The following is a 16,437-nucleotide window of genomic DNA, read 5'->3' as shown; positions in this document are numbered from 1 at the left end:
TTGGTACCTGGTAACTCCTATTTGGGTTTCTTTGTGTATAATGGTTCAACTCCAAATATTCTCCCAAATGTTGACGTATCACATAAGACATCCCCAAAAAATGGAGTTGTAATACTTATGTTATGGTTTAAAAATGTATTTGTACCAACAAAAGTCTCAAAGTTGGGAAAAAACACATAAAATAATTACAAACTAAAAGTATTCCCCAAAAATAGTAAAAATATTTATTTCAATAAAAGAACAGGAAAGTACGAATAGTATACATCACATGTATAGGTAAAAGGTAGCGCGGGACTCCTTTACCTTTAGTAGATTAAAAAACATTTTATCAGTGCCTCAGGCCGACCGGTATCACCTCGCTAGGAGACTTTGGGCCTTATTCAGATCTGAGCTCAGTACAAATTTGTTTGGAAAATGGGCAAAACCATGTGCACTGCAGGAGGAGCAGATGTAACCTGTATAGAGAGAGTTAGATTTGGTTGAGTTATTTTGTTTCTGTGCAGGGTAAATACTGGCTGCATTATTTTTACACTGCAATTTTGATTTCAGTTTCAGCACACCCCACCCAAATTTAACACTCTTTGCTCCGGTTACATCTGCTCCTCCTGCAGTGCACATGGTTTTGCCCATTTTCCAAACAAATTTGTACTGAGCTCAGATCTGAATAAGGCCCTTTATCAAGAGTATAAAGTGAAGCGCTCACATGATAGTACTGTGCCTGCAAAATCTTGTTGGTGCAACTGCAACTCATTCTGAATCGGATATCAATGCCGCTTTGTGACTACACCTGAATAAGGGACATGAAGCATAATATTCATATCACCTGGACCAAAAATCTTTTCTTGCATTTGTTTACTACACACAAAAAAGTAGTTTGGGGGAAATTTACTAAGATGTGTATTCTACTTCACATGTGATGTTGCTATGGCAACCAATATGATTCTGACTACTTTCTTCTAGAGCAGGGGTGGGGAACCTTTTTTGTGCCAAGGGCCATTTGTGTGGGGAAAAAATTCTTCGGGGGCCATATGTAAAAATTTCTCTTACAAATTGTCCTGCTGCAGCCGTCCCTCGCTCCGGCGGCTGCCACTGAATAGGAGTGACAGTCTCCGGCTACTGCTGATTAAGAGGAATCTCGCCAGAACTACCGACCTCTCGTGAGAATTCCCCTGTACTTCCGGCAAAGCTGCCAGGTGGGTGGGAGGGCCACTCAGACCGGTTAGTTCCCCACCCCTGTTCTAGAGGGTGCTAAATAAATGAGAAGTAGATTCTGATTGGTTGCCCATAGCAACACCACATGTGAAGTAGAATACACATCTTAGTAAATTTCCCCCTTTGTCTTCTTTTTTTTATAGAAATATTCTCTTCCCATAAATCCCATCTCAGAAATGCAAAGTTCTGTACTGATAAACTTGACCCTTATCCCTTTATGTTTTTTTTTATTATAACAGTGATGAAAATTACTGCCCTGTGCAAAATGAAGTACTTTCTTCCCTGAAACACTCATACCAAGTGCTAGAGTTTCTGGGACAAGGATCTTTCGGCAAGGTGGTGAAATGCTGCGAAAGAGGCACCGGGAGGAACGTAGCAATTAAGATCTTTAAGAACACCCCTTACTTTGCCAAGGAGGGACAAATGGAGGCAAATATAATGACGTGGCTCAACAGGAATGGAGCATATGAATACAACATTGTTCAAGCATATGAGAAGTTTAGCCACAAGAACCACACATGCATTGTTTATGAGCTGCTGGGACAGGACCTCTACCAATTTATGAGGCAGAATAGGTTCAAGCCAACACCACTTGTAGACATCCGACCGATCATACACCAAGTGTGCACTGCTCTCGACAAGATGAAAACCCTGGGCATCATCCACACAGACCTAAAGCCCGAGAACATAATGCTGGTGGACCCTATAAAAGAGCCTAACAGGGTAAAGGTCATTGATTTTGGATCTGCCATAGTGAAGTCCAATGCAAAGCATCCCAGCTATGTGACAACCAGGTATTACAGGTGAGACATAGTCAGATTAGCCCCTTGTAAGACTCAGATTAGTGTCTCAGGACAGCAGTTTTACGTAACATGAGGAATAATATGGCGGTGGGATCTTGTATACTACTTTATTTCATGTTTGTGTCAGTGTTATATAACTCCTTTTGTGCTTCTGTTGCTGAGTAACTATCGCTGTTACTCTTATACATAGCTCGGTTCTTGTAGATGCTGTCAGAAAGCGGTAAATTTAGGCCCGCCATCAGGAATTTTGGGGCCCGGCACTCATTTCCAGTCGCCCAAACCCCCCCTCTCCCTCCTCACTTGACTTACCATAACCTGGCTCCTGCTCCCCATCTCCTCTTCTGCTGAGCTGTAGCCCAAAGGTCCCAGAGCAAAGGATTCTTCAACTCAAGATCCCGGCAGACAATTAAAATGCAGCACCAGCTGGTGAGCCAATTAGAGCTTGCGTACCGTCTGCCGCTCTGATTGGCTGCTGCCACGCAAGCTCTGATTGACTCAAAAGCTGGTGCAGCATTTTAATTGGCCGCCAGCGTCCTGGGTTGAATAAGCCTGCGCTCAGGGACATGCTTTGTTCAGCACAGCGGAGGCAGTTGGGGGGTTGTGGCGGTCAAAATGAGCTGCCTGGGCCCTTCCAGAGGTCGGGCCCCGACAGCTGTAACCATAGCACCCCCCTATTGGAGGCCCTGAGTAAAGGTAATAGATGAATAGGATTTAATGGATAAGTTACTGTCTACAAGAGCATGAGAGGCCAACAGCACTGTGGCTGATTGTTCTAACTGCCAGCACTGCTTGTTCTAACTGCCAGCACTGCTTGTTCTAACTGCTGGCAATGCTTTTTCTAATGGGCCCCATACATCAGCAATCACAATTTATGGATTTCCAGATCCAGGGATTTTTTGGCCAGATAAATGGATTTTACAATCTATCTGACTTTGCCCACACATTACAGGTTTATTTCAGTGATCGCCAGATTTTTCCATCTAAAGATTGCATCTTCATATCTGGAAATTGCCCAATCGATTGCTGTTCATAATGTAAATAGATGGAGAAGACGAATTGGGAATGCCCACACATATAAAAAAGATCTGCAGATAATACCAGATTATTAAACATGTTTAAAAACCTGATTAAGCAATCGATTGGCGATTTTGATTGGGATTGCCAAAAGGGGGAGCCCACACATCTAAAATTAATTGTGGCAATCATCTCCATATCTGAAAATTGTCACATCTCCATATCTGAAAATTGTCACAATTAATTGCTGATGTATGGGGTCCTTAACTGCTGGTACTGCTTGTTCTAACTGCTGGCACTGCTTGTTCTTAAACATTTTAGCACCTCATGTGTGTGTACCTCTAGCATGTTAAACCTTAACTTAACTTATCTTAACATTAAACCTGAAATAAAGAATCAGAGACATAGGTTTGGCAGAAATTGTTAGCTGATTTATTATTTGAATATTTAAGCTAGTTTTTGATTTGATTAAACTAATTTAAATAAATGGTGGCCAAGAAAGAACGGCTACTAAACTAAACTCCACCCCCAAACTCAGCATACGTAATCAAACTACCCTACCAAGCGGTATCCACTCGACCTACTACATTGACTACCACCCAGCCAGGTGGTCTCGCTGCCCCCAAGCGGGAGATCGAGCGAAAGGCATAAGTCAATGAATAGGCGAGCGCACCGAAAACAATCTATATACGTTGCATAAACGGGTAATGGACAGGGGCAAACGCAGGATTTTCAGAAGGGGGTTTCCAGAGGGGCGGAGCAAAGCACGGAGATGGACACTTAGGTGACCCAGTATATGCTTTGATGTCCCGCGGGTGGTAGGGGGTATTATATCAACCGCTCTGCCTGTACGGCCTGGATCAGTAATTTCCACTAATTACCCCTTTACTGCACAAATGGTGGGAGATGGGGTGGGAGAAGGGGGCATTGGGCTGAAAGAAGGGGCCCTGATACATAACTTCCAGGGTGGTAGAGGATGTTTAATATGCAGAGATGGGGTGTATAGTGGAGTGGGCTTATTATTCATAATTTTCTGGTGGGAGGACAGCTTGCTTGACTGCAGATATCTCCAGTTCCCGGAAATAGATTTCTTAGATTTTAATGGAATTAAAAACTAGAGAATCTCACCTACCAAATGGTATTGGGGACTAGGGGATCAGAGTTCAGGAGGCAGAGCAATCTGCCAATGAGTATATAAAACTACATACCAGGTGTGTGGAGCTGGAGCAGTAACCAGCTGCTGGAAGGCTGATATCTCTGGTTCTGGGCACAGTAGAGACAAGCTTCTAGTGTCTTTCAAAGGGGGAGAGTCCCAGCTTTTGGGATATACCCCCAGAAAAACTCTATGTCAGAAAAAACCTGAAATATCTGACTGGGAAGAGCAATTAACAGGCTTGGATGGGGACCACTGCTTTGAAGTCAGATATCTTCGGTTCCCAAGGTCCGATTTTAAAAAGACTCCTGGGGGGGTTTCTGGGTACTCGGAAACCCCCCCTGCGTGCGCTACTGTGGAGGCTAATAAACTATTAACCTGCCGTTCTTTCCCGCAAAGGCATGAACCCTGATCCCAGGGTACAGCCCCACCACCAGTCTAAGACACCCAAGCAACAACCAGAAGCAGATCCTCCAGAAACATAAACAGCCCCTCTGGAAATAAATGAACCCCATCAGGCCTATACAGGTGACGGCACTTAAACTTAATCCGAGTATGAGGTATAACAGCACCGCCGGCCGTTAAAACCCACCTTGTAACAGCCGAATTAAGCTTCTGTCTGGCCTCGTCAACCACCTTAGCATCTCTGGCCCCTCTCCAACAGATACGAGGCACAATAAAAGTCCACACTAACGTACAGTGTGCCCAGGCTGCACAAATTTCCTCCAGATCACTCAGGATCACGGCCCGCAATCTCAATTGGGACATTTTCTCGAGGTCGTTGCCACCGAGATGAAGCACCAGGACTTCGGGCACCCCAAACCTGCGAACATTCACCATAAGGAATGAATTCAGGGTGCCCCAAGTCATTCCCCTAATACCCAACCACCTAATGTATTGGGAGCAAGGAAACTCAGCCCCCCCCCCCCCCAGAGGCAACCAACCTAGCAGCCCAATAGATAAAGGAGTGACCCACTACCCACACCTTTAACCTATCGTACCCCACACCTATAAAGGAGAAGAAAAAAGAAGCCATTAGTACGGTTGAATTGTTATGAAGGGACATGGTATTGGACTAGAGGATCTGCCAAAAAAGAAAAAAAAATTTAGATTCTGATTGTGGCACATATTGGTGCCGGAGACATGCTTCAATCACAATTGAAGCCATACCAGGACACAAAAGGGAAGAGTCACAAACAATTGGGGGTAACAAATAGGTTCTCGACCCCGGGCACGTGTTGCGCCCTGAACAATATGTTGAAGCGCAAACATTGAAGAAACAGATGGCTCAACACGCGCAACACAACAAGCGACTTGGCCCTCTGGTTGTTAATGGCGTGAACCGCCCCTAAATTATGACACCAGAAAAGCAGACTCCTGTTTGCCAGGCGAGGCCCCCAGATTTCCATGGAAACCATAATGGGGGACAACTCCAACAGCAGCAAGTCACGTGTCAGGCCCGACTCAAACCAAACAGAGGGCCAAGGAGCAACAGACCAACTACCAGCTAAAAAACAACCGAAACCAGTGGAAACTGCGGCATCAGTGAACAACTGCAACTGAAGATTGTCCACTACCGGAGCCAACCAGATCCGAAATGCTGGAGGAATGCAGCCCAGACCTCCAGGTCTCACCTGATCTCGCTCGACAGGCGGACTAGGTGATGCGCTCTGGCCACCCCAGCAGTGGCACGCTCCAACTTCCTACAAAACAACCTGCCCATAGGGATAACTTTGCACCGAAATTCAGCTGCCCCAGCAAAGACTGAGCTTGACGTAATGGGACTTTTCTGGCTTGGCGACACACTTCTATGGCCTCCCCGAGTTTCGTGACCTTATCCAGTGGCAGCGAGCAAAGCCCCTGCACTGAGTCAATCTGGATCCCCAGAAAGGAAAGGCACGTGACAGGGCCCTCCGTTTTCTCTTCCGCAATCGGAACCCCGAATTGATGGAAAAGAGAACGGATATTTTCTAGGATGGCTGCACAACCGGTGGACCCAGCCGGCCCCACACACAGAAAGTCATCGAGGTAATGAGCGATCCCGCTCTCCCCAGACGACTGCTCCACACACCAATGCAAAAAGGTACTGAACCTTTCCAAAAAGGCACAGGATACTGAACACCCCATCGGCAAGCATTTGTCGATGAAATACTCCTCTCCTATACGAAAGCCCATTAACCTGAAAGCATTGGGGTGCAATGGGAGCAGCCGGAATGCGGACTCAACATCGATCTTAGCCATAAGGGCCCCTGCGCCGTATGACCTAACCATAGCCAGGGCGTCGTCAAATGACTGATAAGCCACTGAACAGCACGGTTCTGGGATGGCGTCATTGACAGAGAAACCCGCAGGGTAAGACAGATGTTGAATTAGGCGGAATTTGCCAGGGACCTTCTTGGGCACGACTCCTACGGGGGAGATAACCAAGCCATCAACTGGGGGCTGATCGAAAGGGCCAGCCATACGCCCCAACTGTAACTCTTTGTCCACTTTATCCCTTAACACTTCAGGGAGTGAACAAGCAGACTGCAGGTTTCTGAAGGAGCCCCCTCTAACTACACCCTGAACTGGCAACTGGAACCCCTGACTAAAACCCTGAAACAAAAACTCTGCAGTCGCCCTATCTGGGTATCGACTAAGCCAGCCGGCCATCGCCTCGACCCTAACCGGGGTATGAGCCCTATCGAGGGTTCCCGGAGGGAACCGCCTTGGAGGAGGAACCTGCGCCCGCCCCTCTACCGAGGCGACCCCCCCCCCCCCCCCCGAAAGCAATTGGAGGCTGGGTGGTTCCCAGAACAATTGATGCAGACATGTTTAAACCTGCATTTCTGTCCTAGCTGGCAAGAGTTGTTGTTATAGGCAAAACACTTCCCCTTCGCCTGTCCTGTTCCCGCAGGCCTGGCCCCAGGGGCAGGACGTTGCGCTTGTGGGGTGCCCGGTGAAACCCTGGGAGCAGTGGAGGGGGCCGCGGCTGCCGCTGTAGCCACACCCTCGACTGCACTCAGATGGACCCTGACCACTTCCATCCACACCTCCACATCTCCACATCCTTACACCCCAGGTCCAATATGTGCAAGCAATCCTGCTTGCGTCGGAACTGCTCATCGTAAGTACGCCAAGCAGTGCCCCCATACTTGAGGTGCATGTCATGGACCATATGGATGTACCTTATGACATTCATATGCTCCTCTGGCCTGTCCTCCAGGTAGCAGGCCGCGAAGACGCAGAAACCTGCCAGCCAATTATCGTAGGAGCGGTACGCCTCCGCCCCTATCCCCCCTTTACCCTTGGCCTCTTTAAACGCCTTTTTGGACTCCTCCGTAAGGCTAAACACATACACAAAATCTCCTTTCTGAATTTTTACCCTACAGCTCTCTCTAAGGCCCCTCAGCACTGCCGTGTAGTCACAGTGCACCACCCCGGGAAGGTTACGCCTCTTGCGTGATAAGGCCGCCTTCTTCCTCCGTTTTGTCCCCTGCGCCAAGCGCCCTGCGGCCTTCTTAGCATACTTGGCGGCCCGCTTCGGGCCTTCGCCGTGCTGCCGTGGTCAGACCCACCAGCAGAAGAAGAGGAAGAAGAGGGGGATCGGGTACCCTGGGAACTGCCTGAAGACCCCCCAGAAGCAGACCCTTCCCCGTCCTCATCAGAGGCCTCACCTGCCGACTCTGGCTGAGCAGCCCAGGTATCATCATCCGTGTCGGCATCGTCAGCCGTGTCGACCTTCTCATCGACAACATCGTCGACATCTGGGAAATCCTCCTCCATGGCCGTATCATGCTCATCCGGGACGGGGGCTGAGCAGCCTGAGGCCCGGCATGAAGGACCCCGCCTACTGGCCCGCCGTGGGGTGGAATGAACGGTATTGGGGTTACGGGCAGACCTCCCCCCCAGCACCGCTACTGCGTCCCCCATATCCTGGATGGCCCGCATGAACTGGGAGCTCCCACTAGCACCGTCACCCCTCGCGTCCCGTGGCATTGCCTGCACCAAAGGAGCCAGAGCCCCAGAAACCGAGGACCAAGCAGCAGAGAGGGCCTCAGGGTCAAAGGCCATGTCGGCAGATCCCACTGCAGAGCCCCGACCAGTCTTCCGACCGTGTCGACCCCCGCGGGCGGAGCTACTGCCCCGAGCATGTCCAGAACGCCCAGGACCCCCCTCCGCAGCGTCACCCCCCGGCAAGCCGGGACCTATTGCCCAGCAAGGTGGGCATATATGGCCTCGGTGACCCCGGTGGGGAATCCCTCGATATTCCCAGATACCGCCGTGCCCCCACACCTCCCCATGCCCTAGCTGGCATGCGCACAAGCAATGCCCTCCGAGCCCCAGCAGCAGGCTGGATGCTCTGAATCAGGCCCCTATCAGGCAGAGGAGACACGCTCCTCTGGGACCCCGCGGATTCACCCCTCTCGGGACCCCCCCGCCGACTCCTAGCAGGGGCCGGGGGAGCTGAGGCAGCATTAGACCCACGCCCACCCGCGGACGCGCACCGCGACACGGCTCCACGCCGCCCACCAGCCGACACGGAGGAGGCTGCAGCCGCACCCGCAGCCCGGGGGCTGGGGCTAGCAGACACAGCCCTCCTCACACGCCGACCTGCGGGAGGCGCGGACGCCGTTGCCGCGGGCGACCGCGCGGTAAGCGTGGCGGCGGGCAGCTGGGCATCCTCAGCAAAACGGGCAGGCAGCCTGGCAGAACGCCGTGGGCGTGGGGACCGTGAGGACATGCTAGCAGAGGGAAAGGTGCTTAAATTAGGACAAGTGGAAGCTCAAGGGAGAAACGTCCACTCACCAAAATCTCAGCAGGAAAGAGAGGAAGACTCCTCCCTTTCCTGACCCCATATTCAGCTAGCTCTGCCATTCCCAAGCAGTTTATTTGATCCCCGAGTCACATGCTCCCTAATGGTCACACACACACAGCCTGGGACCCATTCCATGCCTAGTGCTAGCATTACATTAATCAACTGCCGACATTGCTAGTTCTAACTGCTGGCACTGCTTATTATAACCGCTGGCGCTGCTTATTATAACTGCTGCCTCTACTTCTTATAACTGCTGCCTCTACTTAATGTAACTTAGGATGCTGCTCATTTCATTTGCTATGACGACTTGGCATTACTGCTGTGTACAATTGTAAATTGCCCAGATAAAGCAGTCCATATTGACATGTTATGTGGCATGAAAGGATACTAGTTTTTAGGGTCATAATAAGCATGCCCCTTAAGAAGAGTATGTCTGAGCTCTGTCATCCCAGGCCAGAAGAAGTGCACGGGTTTGGCTCTGTTATCTCTGTATTATATGTGTGCACCTGTCTGTATTTACATACATTCATACTCATCATGTTATCGACACATAGGTGATTTACTTAATGCTAAAGTGTTTAACATGTAACTCTTCCTCTCTCTCTCGGCGATACAGTATGTAGTAAACACAAAAAAATTATATAGTGGAGAGTGATAAAGTACCATCCAATCAGCCCCTAACTATCATGCTAAAGGCTGTTTGAAAAATAACAGTTAGAAGCTGATTGGTTGGTCATTTATCATTCTCCATGTTGTCAATTTTCAAAGCTTAGTACATCTGTCCCTCCCACAATCTCTCTCTCTCTCTGGATCTACCTCCATCTCTCTCTCTCTCCCTCTGCTTTGTCTGTCTCTTTTTCTTTCTCAGTCTGGATCTACTCCCGTCTGTGTCTCTGCACTAAGGTGGGAGATGTACTGAATATGGGATGGCAACCAGATTTTATCTATTATCTTCTAGAAGATGCTAAATAAATTGTCTCTGTCTATCACTTTTTCATTCTCTTACTCTGAACTTTGCAGGTCTCCAGAGGTTATCCTGGATTCGCCGTATAATGAAGCCATTGACATGTGGTCTTTGGGCTGTATAATGGCTGAGCTGTTTTTGGGGTACACCCTGTATCCTGGGTGCTCGGAATATGACCAGGTAGGTAGTGCTGTGCCAGATAATCATGTTTTCTATGTGGTTTATATGTATACACTGAACTATTCAGTGCTGTATCTATATAAGGTGCAAAGAGTGCCATGTGCATATGTACATAGTAACATACATAGTAATTAAGGCTGAAAAAATACATTAGTCCATCGAGTTCAACCTATCTGACTTGTAACCACTGACTCGAGTAAGTCATATCTTTAGGATTCCCTTAGTGGCCAGAAATCAATTTTGATTTAAATTCATTAACAGTTGCTGTAACCACCCCCACCGGCCATGACTTCCAGAATGTTACTGCTCTAATGGTGAAGAATCTTCTTCTTAATTCAGTTTGGAATTTCTTTTCCTCGAGCCTCAGTAGATGCCTGCGTGTCCTAAGGGAAGCGGTACATCTGTCAGAACAGACTTAGGTCTACAGTCATTAGGTCGACCCCGGAAGGTCGACTGTCCCCAAGGTCGACAGGGTTAAAGGTCGACATGGCTCAAGGTCGACATGACTTAAGGTCGACATGGGCCAAGGTCGACATGGGTTTAGGTCGACAGTCATTAGGTCGACATGAGTTTTTCACTGGTTTTTGACCCGGATGTCGACACAGTCGACATGGACACAGTTGGAGTTGAACAGCAGCCCCTTGCATCGCTCGCAATGCTTCGGGCACGGTGCCTCGCTGTGCTCGGCACACTATTTTAATCTCCCACCAAGCCCTAGTGGATGGTAGGGCATGAAATACCGCCTGTCGGCACATGTCGGCTCAAAAAACAGTGAAAACTCATGTCGACCTAATGACTGTCGACCTAGAACCATGTCGACCTTAAGTCATGTCGACCTTGAGCCATGTTGACCTTTAACCCTGTCGACCTTGGGGACAGTCGACCTTCCGGGGTCGACCTAATGACTGTCGACCTAAGTCTGGTCTGACAGATGACCGTTTCCCATCCTAAGTATAGGCCTGTGGGACCACAGGGCTCGTCAGACCAGGGAGAACCACATTGCATACTCTGCACCCATATAATCATTACTTCTTCTCTGAAGTCCAACATCAGCGGCGGCACCACACTGCAAATCACAAGGTGGCCATTCTCCTGGTGATTCTGGAATCCTGGACCTTGTGTGCTGTGGGGTCCCGTTTTGAGGCCTAGTTAGGGATGGCCATCGATATGTAAAAACATCGCTGGTCATCCGTTGCATAGTTATACACTATCGATGGCCAGTTTTACTTTTGAAACGATGGCCATCCCTAGACCTAGTTGTTGCTCAAGGTGTTTGTAATTGTCTTTTTTGTGTAATAATGCGTGTCATGTGCATCCACACAGATCAGATTCATCTGTTGGACCCAGGGGCTGCCGCCAAAAAACACTCTCAACTCAGGGAGAAAAACCACCATGTTCTTCCATCGTGACTCTCCTGCTTCTCCGTGGTGGCTGAAGGTAGGAAAACTTTCCTTTTTAATCCATGTTGTGTAGCAAATAGGATACATAGTAATGTGACATCTAGGTGACATCATAGTCCGCACTGCTCGGCTATATTATATACTATATAGTGACATCATAGTCCGCTCTGCTCAGCTATATTATATACTATATGTTATTAATATCAGATCTCCAGTAATGTCAGATCTCCAGCACGTATAGTTCTCTGCTCTCTAACAATTGTTTCCTTGACGCAGAGACCTGAAAACTGTAGCCAAGAATCACAGGAGTTCAGCGATGACAGATTTCTTAGTCTGGATGACTTACCGAAGGTACTTCCCTATGAGACACTGTTTGGGGTATATTGGCTCGCTCTAAAGGTTTCATGTATGTACTTTGTGGCACAGATGTGCACTCTACAAACATGTGTATATGTAAGTGTAGGTTCACAGAAGTAGCCGCCAATCAGATTCTAGTTATCATTTATCTAGCACTTTCCACGAGATAATAGGTAGAATCTGATTTGTTGTAAACCTGTAAAAGTTATACTTTGGCTTCCATAGAGCACCTGATGGGACAGTGTGTGGCAGCGTGTGACTTTAGGTGTTCCATCTCTGGATATCCAGAGTGGTGAGCAAGGGTTTTTGCCAGAGGTGTTATGGGAGCCAGAGCCTGGGGGCTTATCGGTTTTGTTATTCTCTACAGACGGACAGACTGCATTACTGACGTAACATGTCCGCTTGGTCTCTTTGCAGGTGAATGAGCGAACAGATCTTGATGGCTTTGACTTTGTTGTTGAGCGGGCAGACAGAAGACAGCTGGTTGATCTGCTGAAAAAGATGTTGGACCTGAATGCGGCTACAAGAATGACACCCAGTGAGGCTCTGAGGCACCCGTTTCTCACCATGGCCCACTTCAAGGATTTCCAACACTGCTCATAGTACGGAATTTATTTGATGTTTTGCGGCGCACTGGGGAACATAGTGGTAGCAATATAGGGGGCACTGGGGAATATAGTGGTAGCAATAAAGGGGGCACTGGGGAACATAGTGGTAGCAATATAAGGGGCACTGGGGAACATAGTGGTTGCAATATAGGGGGCACTGGGGAACATAGTGGTAGCAATATAGGGAGCACTGTGGGACATAGTGGTAGCAATATAGGGGGCACTGGGTAACATAGTGGTAGCAATATAGGGGGCACTGGGGAACATAGTGGTAGCAATATAGGGGGCACTGGGGAACATAGTGGTAGCAATATAGGGGGCACTGGGGAACATAGTGGTAGCAATATAGGGGGCACTGGGGAACATAGTGGTAGCAATATAGGGGTACAGGCAAATTGGCAGCGTTACTTCCAAACTGTCTGCAGCCCAAAATGTAAATCAATGTTTACTTAGAAGTCATGTTACTGCATGTGGGGCTATTTCATGTAGTGGGGTGACAGGGGTCCCAGAAAATTATTTTACGGGTAAAATGCAGATATTGAGGGTCAGCTGACAATGTAGTGGTTGAAGCTGTACATATACATATGTGTATAACTAAATGTTAATAGATATGAATTAATTATTTAGATAAGGGATGCCTTGTCCTTTGCTCGATCTGAGACAGAATATTCTCTGTATAGTGTGAAGGCTTTCTTCTGCCTCATATGATTTCTTGTTCACTCAGTGACCATGTGTCTTTCTTCCATCTTCCTTTCCCATTTTCGTCTCAATGCACAATTGAGTCCTTCCTTCTCTATAACGTCCCTCTTTCTCTCTCTATATCATAGTATAGACAGTTGTGTCCGGAATATGAGAATATGCAAGAGGCCAATGGATAACTGCAGCACTGCAACTAAGCTATCTCAGGTGCAGCAGAAGATGCAACCTCAACCGGTGCATCAGCATATCCCGCCTCGTCCAATGCCGAAGAATATCCAGCCTCGCCCAATGCAGCAGCATATCCAGCCTCGTCCAATGCAGCAGAATATCCCGCCTCGTCCAATGCAGCAGAATATCCCGCCTCGCCCAATGCAGCAGCATATCCCGCCTCCTCCCATGCAGCAGCATAAACCATCTTGCCAGATGCATCAACATATCCCGCCTCCTCCCATGCAGCAGCATAAACCATCTTGCCAGATGCATCAACATATCCCGCCTCCTCCCATGCAGCAGCATAAACCATCTTGCCAGATGCATCAACATATCCCGCCTCCTCCCATGCAGCAGCATAAACCATCTTGCCAGATGCATCAACATATCTCGCCTCCTCGGGTGCAGCAACGGCCTTTTCAAAATGTAGAAACCAGAGACATACTGCGCCTTCTCGCACGTTTGGAAGCAGAGAAATATTATGCCTAATTTACACCTCTCAATGTATAACCTTAAAAGAACAATACAGATATCACCATTTCTTTCCAAATAGATTTTGCATTGGAGATTTCTCAGACGAGTGATAGTATCTGAAAAGATAACCACCAATTCTCACATAATATGTGAGTTGGTGGAATAGAGGACAATCATAGTGCAGGTTATCTTTGGTTAAAAAGAGGTTTTAATACAAGTCCGCACTTACAACAAGTAGACTTTTTCACAGCATGTATGATAAAACCCTCAGGCAAAGCTGCTGACAATCAGATGGAACAGGAACAAAACAGCATCGATAGGTCCATATACCAGTCCGGAACCAGATGATGGAAAATCTTTGCTGTACCGCCTTGTGGATCGCCAGACAGCCTCTTCTTCCTGGGGGGTCGTCACATCAACACTCAACGCGTTTCGATAATCTTCTTCAGGAGTGTATCATACACTCCTGAAGAAGATTATCGAAACGCGTTGAGTGTTGATGTGACGACCCCCCAGGAAGAAGAGGCTGTCTGGCGATCCACAAGGCGGTACAGCAAAGATTTTCCATCATCTGGTTCCGGACTGGTATATGGACCTATCGATGCTGTTTTGTTCCTGTTCCATCTGATTGTCAGCAGCTTTGCCTGAGGGTTTTATCATACATGCTGTGAAAAAGTCTACTTGTTGTAAGTGCGGACTTGTATTAAAACCTCTTTTTAACCAAAGATAACCTGCACTATGATTGTCCTCTATTCCACCAACTCACATATTATGTGAGAATTGGTGGTTATCTTTTCAGATACTATCACTCGTCTGAGAAATCTCCAATGCAAAATCTATTTGGAAAGAAATGGTGATATCTGTATTGTTCTTTTAAGGTTATACATTGAGCGCTGTGTGTTAACACCTTTTTTGTCTACTGTATCTATTTGGTGGTATTTTCTTGGATGTTATACCCTAGGTGATATATAAACATTGTAATGGCTGATGTGTGACCTTGTATGTGCACCTTGATAACCAAATACTTAACACTCTAATGAAATAAAGACTCGGAGACGTGGATTGGCAGAAACTGTTAGCTGATTTATTTATAGATCTTAAGTTATTTTTGTAGTTTATTTATTAATTATTAATTTTTTATTAATGGTGGCCCAGAAAAGAACGGCTATTTAACCCCAAACTCCACCCCAAACTAGCATACGTAACTTGGCCTAACTCAACAACGGTATCCGCTCCTCCTACCCATTGACTACCCCACCCATCCGAGTGGGGACGCTGTCCCCGGTCGGGTAATCCAGCGAAGGCCTAAGCCAATGAGAGGCGAGCGCACCGAAACAAACCAACTACGCAGCAAACATAACTTGTGAAAAGTCTTACAATCTATCAACTAGCCGTTCTTTCCCGCCTATCAGCTAACGCGCTTAGTATGAAAAAACACCCTCTAAAGAACCATAGAAGAAAAAAGGGGAGGGAGGGCGGGAGAATTTTCTGGAAAGAGAGGCAGACTCCTCCTTTCCCAGCTCTAATATTCCCAGCTAACAGGCCAGCCCACAGATCTAATAGGGTCCCCGAGTCACATGACCTACTTGTCACACACAGCCTATCATGTTTAAACTACTCCCTGTCTATCCAGCCACTGCGTTGTTCTAAACATTGTAATGGCTGATGTGTGACCTTGTATGTGCACCTTGATAACCAAATACTTAACACTCTAATGAAATAAAGACTCGGAGACGTGGATTGGCAGAAACTGTTAGCTGATTTATTTATAGATCTTTAAGTTATTTTTGTAGTTTATTTATTAATTATTAATTTTTTATTAATGGTGGCCCAGAAAAGAACGGCTATTTAACCCCAAACTCCACCCCAAACTAGCATACGTAACTTGGCCTAACTCGACAACGGTATCCGCTCCTCCTACCCATTGACTACCCCACCCATCCGAGTGGGGACGCTGTCCCCGGTCGGGTAATCCAGCGAAGGCCTAAGCCAATGAGAGGCGAGCGCACCGAAACAAACCAACTACGCAGCAAACATAACTTGTGAAAAGTCTTACAATCTATCAACTAGCCGTTCTTTCCCGCCAACGCGAGGCCTCGATCCCGAGGCCCCGCCCGCCACCACCTAAATCACAGATTCAATTGCCAATAACAGATCCTCCACAAACATCCAGAGACCTTCCTTGACTAAATGTACCCCGTCAGGCCTATACAACTGATGATAGCGGAATCTAATTCTTTCATGGCGGACCACAGTGCCACCTGACTCCAGCACCCAACGAGCCACTGCCGCATTTAACTTCTTTCTGGCCTCGTCAATCACTCGACAATCCAACGCCCCTTTCCAACTCAGGCGGGGCACTACAAAAGACCACATCAATTTGCATCTAGGCCATGCATTCTTAATTGCGTCCAGATCATCCAGGATCAAAGACCTCAGCATTAGTTGGGACATTTTCCCAAGATCATTTCCCCCGAGATGAATCACCAACACCTCGGGCAGGCCAAATCTCCTCACTTTCTCTAGAAGGAAAGCCCTAAGCTCGCGCCAGGACATTCCCCTCAC

General features: G+C 47.7%; 1 protein-coding gene across 1 annotated transcript; it reads left to right on the top strand.

The window, feature by feature from the left end:
* Positions 1–1,443: 1,443 nt before the first annotated feature.
* On the top strand, positions 1,444–13,887 carry LOC146071745 (homeodomain-interacting protein kinase 2-like; the record flags this gene model as incomplete). The annotated part of the gene is made up of 6 exons (XM_083179458.1): positions 1,444–2,015; positions 10,001–10,124; positions 11,448–11,561; positions 11,801–11,875; positions 12,299–12,483; positions 13,317–13,887. Coding segments are annotated over 6 exons (1,641 nt in total), but the record flags the coding sequence as incomplete, so codon positions are not given.
* Between the last annotated feature and the right edge of the window lie 2,550 nt (positions 13,888–16,437).

This window comes from Crinia signifera, chromosome 1 (assembly GCF_055691185.1).
Source record: "Crinia signifera chromosome 1, ASM5569118v1, whole genome shotgun sequence".
Taxonomy (NCBI): domain Eukaryota; kingdom Metazoa; phylum Chordata; class Amphibia; order Anura; family Myobatrachidae; genus Crinia; species Crinia signifera.
Note: the sequence above shows the minus strand (reverse complement) of the source record. Positions and strands in the feature narration are given on the sequence as shown.